Source organism: Oreochromis niloticus, linkage group LG17 (genome assembly GCF_001858045.2).
Source record: "Oreochromis niloticus isolate F11D_XX linkage group LG17, O_niloticus_UMD_NMBU, whole genome shotgun sequence".
NCBI lineage: Eukaryota > Metazoa > Chordata > Actinopteri > Cichliformes > Cichlidae > Oreochromis > Oreochromis niloticus.
In genome coordinates this window covers 14,867,693-14,875,826 of record NC_031981.2, presented here as the reverse complement: position 1 = coordinate 14,875,826, position 8,134 = coordinate 14,867,693, and the positions used below count along the sequence as shown (strand labels likewise).

Sequence of the window (8,134 nt, the reverse complement as noted above, 5' to 3'; positions counted from 1 at the left end):
TTTTAAAAGCTGATTTGCCTCATTGATTTATTTAATAAGATGTCGTGTTTCTATTGAACATGTCAGCAAAGTTTTTAAAGTGAAATGATAACAAATTATAATCTAGTTATATCATTAAGAACAAGCACAATATTTCACTGCATATTACTGCATTTCTGCTGGTAGATGCATTCAGATTGCAGTTGGTTTGAGTCTTGTTTTCTACATTTTACTGGTTAATGTCCTACAGTAGGAAACAAGAATACTAAACTTATTAATTAATAATATAACTTCTTACATCACCACACAAAACCACCTATATTTCTCCAGGAGCAGGTCCTAATCATTATCTACGCAGATTTATTTATTTTTTTAAATCAAACTTTAAGTGTATGTAGTGTTTCTTACAATCACTTATTCACATAGAGTGAATTCTCCTAAACTGCGTTTTTCTTCCTCGAGATGGTGTTTGCGTAAACTGCGATCGTGTGAGTTCCGATTTTTAAAACATCCCCTGAAGGCGGCACAAGTTCGGCAGCTCTCAGTTATTGCAAAGGCAGGCTGATGATCCAGCTGCTGTGCGCGTGAGTGTGTGCGAGGACATGGATACAGCTGGCGTTTACCACTGAAACCGATCACTTTACAGTGTTGCCGTGACAGTGAGGCACTTCCGAGAACGACAAAACTTCTTCCACAGCCGCACTCATGTGATTTTCCCCTTCTTTGAGCCATGTCCAAGACCCTGAAGAAGAAGAAGAACCACTGGACAAACAAAGTCCACGAGAGTGTCCTTTGCAGGAATGAGGAGGGGGAACTGGGGCTGGAGTTGAAGGGCGGCGCAGAGAATGGACAGTTCCCGGTTATCGGCGAGCTTCTCCCGGGCAGAGCGGTCTGCCATAGCGGCAAACTCTTCCAGGATGAACTCCTGCTGGAAGTCAATGATACCCCTGTGGCTGGACTCACCACCAGGGACGTCCATGCTGTGGTCAAGCACAGCAAAGACCCCCTCCGACTCAAGTGTGTCAAACAAGGTGAGGTTTGTAAGCTTTCGGCGCAACTTTCTCCCATGTCGCAGTTTTTCTTTCGGTTCTTTTTTGGAAACCGTTAGCTTTTTTTCTTTCTTTTTTTTTTCTCCCTGAACGCGCTTTTCTCTTTTGACAGCACCTATTGTTTCCCAAAACTGATGCGCTTACCCCTAAGGCTCCATACTTACAGTAAACCATGCAAATAAATCACATACTTGCCACATATATATTATAATTATGCCCTTATTTTGTTGCTACACTTATTAGGCGTATAGAAACGATTATCTAAGAGGTGTTGCTGGCGTGTTTTTGTGTTGGTCGTGGTGTGCTCCTGATGTGTTTGGCACTCGTCCGAGTTAGGGGGTGTGTTACAGTTGTGGCAGTCAGAAAACACATTCCAGTGTTATTCATAATTCATAAGAAGTCATTTACAAGTATTGCGCCAACTCCTTCAGCCTTGAACCCAGCTACTAGCTACAGATATGGAGTAGTTTAGGCATGCTGTACTTGCAGTAATGTAACAAAGTATTAATCCGATATATTTGGCATGATACCACAGATATAAACAGTGGATTATGTGAGATGCTGGATCAGATTAAATTGGATTGAGCCTTCCACACACATTTATTTCAGCAGAATATTACAGCCATACATGATCTTTCTTATAATTAGAAATCTAAATTGCTGAGACATTTTATGCCCTGATTTAAAAACAAAAAAGAAGAAGAAAAAGAAGCAATTATTTAATTGAAAGAAAATTAATCAGGACTGACTTTGATAAGTTTTTGTCAGTTTTTGTGTAATAGCAAGCTGTTAGGATTGTGCCACTTTTGGGGTAATTTTGCTGGCCATTTATGGACGCCTACATGTATTTGAGGAGATGATCATAAATGAAAAGAACTGGTCATTTTTGTGTTTAATGCATATGCCATTTGCCCAAATGGAACCTCTGTTATTCTTTCCAGATTCTTAAATAAAAGAAAATTGCACTATATTTTCAGTTTAACCTTTGAATTACATATAATTTTTCTCTTTTTTTTCTTCAGAGCACACATTTAAGTATGCAATATTTATTATCCAATTTGTGCTTCACTGAGTGGACTAAATTGGATTTGGAAGGGATATTTTATAAATATTAGAGTAAATCCCAGAGTCCCTATTTCAACATTATAGTTGTGTCACAGAAAATGAAATATATCATAAAGTATGATAAGGTCACCGTTAGCTTGGTATTCAGTGCAATGAAACAGCAAAAGCCCCCCCTCCTCAGGATTACTACAGAGGGCTTCTTTTTTTCCTTTTTTTTTTAACGTGGGAAGTGCTGTGGATTGCTTAAGTGAGTGTAGTAGCTGCGCTGGATACACATGAGGCTGTGATTATGTGGTCCAGAGGCTATATAGTTTGTTGAAGAAATGTTTGGTTTTGCAGTATATGGAGTAGCCAGAACACACATTTTAAAAAGAGCACAAGTCAAAAAGAATTTCCTAACTTGTCCCTGGTTCAAACTCATCTCATTCTTGTCAGCTTTGTCCTCCGGATGTGCAGCTCTTATGTCACGGACACACTCCTCTGGCTGTCTGTGGTTTTGATCTCGACAGCTAATGACTCTCCGTGTCTGGTGTTGTGCGCCGGGACCGGGATCTGTGGGATCTCATTTTGGGGTGAAAAATCAGCGAAACCCTGTAAGAAGCTTTGGATCAAAGTCTTAGCTTGTGTGCTTGCATAAGTGTATCTGTGTGTGTGTGTGTGTGTTCATCGTCACCCCAGGGATTTATTCAAAAGGCAGCCAAGCCTATACCAAACTAATATGTTAACTTTTTTTTCATGAAATATTTATATCCTCCAGCAATTTTCCAAGTGATTGATATTTTCCCATAGCTGCGCTCGTGTTTGTGCGATTGGTTGTTTACAGTGTTGAGCTCTTTTTAATATGATTGATATGTACATTAAGTAAATATTATGGAGGAAAAACAGGCTTTTGCAGTGCCCTCGCAGCTGTGTGCCCAATAATAAATATTTTCACTTTCAAGCGGACGCACATAAACTTCTATAATCTGTCTCAGTAGATTCTTTATTGAGCAGAGCGAGTCAGAGAGCACAGTTTAGTCCACTTGTTCTGATGTTATATGGTAATATGACTGTGTTGTTAAAGTTTTTTTTATCTTTATGGTTAGTTCTTTGTTTATCGCGTGCTGCTTGAAAGTTGGTGAACTCTAGAAATGTCTGTATTTGTGCATAGATATGAACTAAAGTAGTATTAAACAGATGAGAGACAGAAAAGAGGTCAGCTGGTCATTTAGTGATTGAGGAAATGATCCAGTATTACATATCTGAGTGCCAAAAGTATCTGTACATCAAGATCTAACTGTAAATTTTAGAGTGAGCTTGGAGTGAGATGTGTTCAGTCAGAATCTAGACACTGGTAGTGATGGAGATGAAGCGGGTGGAGACTTGGATGAAGATCTCTCATTGGCCAGGATGAGATGGAGAGGTCCTGGTTTGCATGAATGAAAGTCTGAAAGGCAGAATGGTAGAAGAGCACTGAGATTTAAAGCGCACTGAAGATTGGAGTAATGACGACAGAACTGAGTTAGACGGCATGAAAAAGTGGCGAGGAATGAGTGAATACAGATCTTCCTTATTTAACTTGTGCATAAGTTTCACATTATGTCCAAACTAAGAAAATACAATAATAATAATGTCCTCTCCAAGAATCTCTAAGCAATAAAGATAAAGTCCAAAAAGATAAAGTCCAAAAGGGAGGTGAGGAGTACTCTAGAAGGTCATGAAGGAGTCCTGCCTGCAGTTTAAGAAAAGATCACATGGACAACCCATAAGGCTGTTCAAACCATGTTTTTCAGGCTAAAATAGAACTTTCGCAGAAAGGAACTGACGGCGTGGGACCAGATCCGCAGGCCTGACACCCCCACTGGGTCTAAGCACTGGGATTTGTTTTCTTCTTCTTCTTCTTCTGTTTTTTTTTTGTAAAATGTTGTCATTTTGGTCTGTCGGACAACTTCCAGCTTTTTTTTTTCACACTTTGAAATCTGAGGTCATGTTTGAACATTAAAGATAAAAGCTATTAAGGATAAAAGCTTCACTGGCTTTTCTTACAAGAAAATGGAGCATCTTTCGTTTTGAACGGATCTGTCAAAAAATGTCTAAAATACAGAAAAAAAATTAAAGCAGTGATATGTATATATGTTATATTTCACAATAATGCAAAAAAAATGTGTAATACTTTTTAACATGTCACAAAAATGAAGAAAATACTGTTTTCATTCAACTTTCATGCTGGATTGAGCAAATATGACAAGTAGTATCGCATAAACAAAAACAAAAATGTCAGTACATAGTTTCCAGATGGTACTCTAATTATAACCGAGAAAATAATTTAGTTAAATTTATGCACTCTTGTCATTTTCAAAACCTACTTTGTAGGCATGCACATCAGAGGAGGCCGAGCAGCTTGAAAAAAACTATTAAGAAGTTTAGAAATGGAATAAAGGAGAAGGTAAATATTGTGACTTAATACCCCTTTTCCTATTCAGCTAATATCTGCGCACTTATGTTACGTCACACTACTTTAGAAGTGTGAACACTTCCAAAGTGCCCTGCTTCACACTACTTTCAATCAACTAACTAATCCGCCAGGCTGGAAGCATCATTGGTCAAATTTGGAGGCGTTTGAGTCAGTTAGGGACAGCAGGTCACTGTACAAACTGCTCTCCATCATGAACAACCCATGACACCCACTCCACACTTGTGAGGGAATGGGAGCTCCTTCTCCCTCAGACTGATTCAACCTCGCTGCTGTAAAGAATGCTTAAGGAAATCATTCCTACTGTTCTGTATAAAGCTGTACAATAACTCTTCATTCTGTGACAGGTGAAGACATCTGAACTGCATCTCGCGTTGGTGGTAATGTCATGGTTTAAGACCTGTTTTGAACCCCCCTGTCATTGATGGAACCATCAATTTGGAAGACACCACTAAATACCATACTAAGGCGAAATGTCAGGACACCAATCCATGAAATGAATCCCGAGACAAAGTGGGTCATGCAGGAAGACAGCTACAATCAGTACACAGGTTCTGCTGCCAATGAATAGTAAAAAAAAAGAATGTTTTGGAAGGACCAAATTCGGGCCTTAATCGAATAAAAATGTTATGGAACTGAAGCAAGCAGTTCATGTAAGGAAAACCAGCAATGTCCCAAAATGGAATAGATTGTGTAGGAGTGCAGGAAAATTCTCAAAAGGTGACAGCCAAGAGTGACAAAGTTTGTGCTACACAGCGGTGTCACACCAGATCTTCTTGACCCTCACATGTGTCATTTCCATTCATTACAGCTGATAATTTTTTTTGCAGAAATATAAAAATAAAAGTCTAAAGGCATTATGAACATTCAAGCTTCACTGTAGCTTACGTTTATTAATCTCAGAGCCAGCTTTCCTCTAGAGTCTAGAGTTTATTATATAAGACCTGTAATCATAAATGCAACACTCTTCTTTTTTATCTAGATAAATGTGGCAAATCAGGACTAGCTTTTGTGTGTGTGTGTGTGTGTGTGTGTGTGTGTGTGTGTGTGTGTGTGTGTGTGTGTGATCTGAGATTGTGGCCTTTATATTAAGTATTACAGAAACATTTCTTCTCTGTCTCTTTCTCTCTCTCTCTTTTTAAGCTGCTAAACTCATTTAACTTTGAGAAAATTTGTCTTAGTCTGTGGCGCCTCATGGTAACAATGTTTCTATGACAACAGTACATGAAAAGGCACTACTTACCCATTCAGTGTTTTGAGATTTTCACCTGAACTTGCTGGCTTTAGTGCTTTAGTGTGTAGATCTTATCCTCAGATAAAAGTGTTAAAGACGTGTAAATGTGTCTTTTGAAAATTTACAAATTCTTTATTCCATCCATTCATCCTGGATAGGTTGCCAGTCTATCGCAGAGCCAACAGAGAGACAACTATGGCCAATTTAGACACGCTGCAGGGCATCCTGAATGCCTCTGGATTTTCACTGACTCGGGCAAATTTTAAAGCTGGACTCTGGGAAACTTGAAGGTGTTTCCATTAGACTGAATGATGTATCAGTTGATCAAAACGTAAACACAAGATCCATCCCGATTATGAGTAGAATCAGGGTGAGACATTGTCTAGAGTGTCCCTTTCTTACATGTAGCATACAGAAGGAGATGATCTGCTTCGAGGCATACCTGCCAGGTTTACACTGGGGTGCTCCCTGAGTGTAGGGTCCAGGAAGCAGGAGGCAGAACACATAATGAGCGCTTGCTAACTGTGTATTTCCTCCAATCAGCTCCCTTTGTATAAGTAAACAGGTTGGACTGTGCAGATCCTGTGAAAAATTTCTAAGAAAGTTCATGGCTGCATTGCATACGTGAAAATGGCATCACACAATGCTGAAGAGGTCTCACTTCATACTTTTACATTTGAATTAACAGCTTACCAGCAATGACTGTTCTATAGTATGTATTTCTTTTTGTAAGCAGAGCTTTTTCTCTGATGTCCTTGTTCTTAATGTAGTGTGCTCCTCGCATTCATAAATGGTTGACAGATTACTTATTGGGTTCTCATTCATTATTGTGTGTTTTTATTTATTTATATGTTTTTTACAAAGAAATTTGAATTTATAAACCCAAATATGATTCAAGGATGAGCAACATCCCATAATAATGAGTGGGTAGAATACGCTTTGAAATTCTGAGCGTTGTGTGTTTTCGCAGTGTACTTGAGGGTAGCTGAAGGTTTTGCTCAAACCCAGCTGTAAACAAAGCCTTTGCTCACAGAGACAAACCCTTGGTATTTGAGGTTTTGAACAAGGGGCAATCTCAGAAGCCGAAAAGTGAAGCCAGAGCAGAAGTGCTAAAAAATTGCAGTCCCTCTAGCTGCCGCATAAAGCTAGCTTCAAAAGTGGATCTGACCCATGTTAGACCCATGAGTGGGGCTTGTATTATAGCTCTTCCAATTGGATACTGTAGTTAAATGACAGGTGTCATTAAGTTGGAGCTCTTTACTGTGTGCTGTTGGTGCATTTTGGAGCATTATGTCTAAAATGCTATGGACCATCCAGGTGTTTGGAAGTTTTGTCAAATATGTGGTTTGGTTTTGGCAAGGGAAAATCTAATGTGTTATTAGTCTGTTATTTACACTCCTGTGGAAAAGTGTTAAACCAAGATGTCAGAAAGAAACCGTTGCGGAAACAGTTTTAGTCTTTCAAGATTTCTCTTTGGACATCGGCTGGTCTTTCGCTGATTTTTTTTAGTCCAGTCTTTGTATCTGACAATTTTCAGAGGACTCATTTTTTTGTATAAGCCATTGAGACCTGCATACATCTCACCTTTTATTTGATCCATCTGTGGTTTGCTGAAGCCTCATCAGATACGGTCTCAATAGAAGGGTGACTGTCAAGAAACCGTTATTAAGGGAGGGGAAACGGGGGGAAAAGGCTGAGGTATGCCAAATTATTCAAGATCTGCACTGAAAATCAGTGGCAACAGGTATTATGGAGTGATGAATCCAAATTATGAAATTTTTGGTTCAAATCGTCTTCAGCAGGTAGGAGAGAGGTACAACAGTGTGTGCTTACAGGCATCTGTAAAGCTCTGTTACGCTTTGGGGCTGCATTTCAGTCAGTGTTGTTGGTGAGCTTGTCAAAATTAAAGGAATTATAAATAAAATACCGTCAGATTTTGAGCCACCATGCAATAACATCTAGAAACCATCTGATTGGCAACAGCTTCATTTTTCAACATGACAATGATTCCAAACACATTTCCAGTGCAGAAAAAGCATTTCTGGATAGAGAAACATACACTGAACCCCTATCAATCATGGACTGGCCTCCTGAGCTTGGACCTCAACATTACTTTAGCAGTATGGGATCATCTAAAGGCAGCCAACATTCAAAGATGAGCTTTGAATGTCTTTCAAGGGGCCTGGAGAACTATTCCTGAAGACTACTTGAAGAAATTAAAAGAAAGCCTGAACTCTTAGGCAAGCTATGTTGCCTTATATACTGCATTTACTGTATGTTTGCCCATGTTTCAATCAGTCAGTGTGCCTTTTTACAATTTTCCTAGCTAAATATAAAAAAATGAGGGGTGGCTCA

At 39.1% G+C, this 8,134-nt stretch overlaps 1 protein-coding gene across 7 annotated transcripts in view; it reads left to right on the top strand.

Moving 5' to 3' along the window:
* The first annotated feature begins 516 nt into the window (after positions 1-516).
* Positions 517-8,134, top strand: part of magi2a (membrane associated guanylate kinase, WW and PDZ domain containing 2a) — a 272,345-nt gene continuing 264,727 nt past the window's right edge. For 6 of the 7 annotated variants that reach the window (XM_005456660.4, XM_013275625.3, XM_005456659.4 and 3 more), the window contains exon 1: positions 517-1,010. In XM_005456660.4, coding sequence (XP_005456717.1) covers positions 710-1,010 — 301 coding nt within the window. In that variant the 5' untranslated portion in view covers positions 517-709. The remainder of the gene's footprint in view (positions 1,011-8,134) is intronic. The other variant, XM_013275626.3, reaches the window with a different exon arrangement.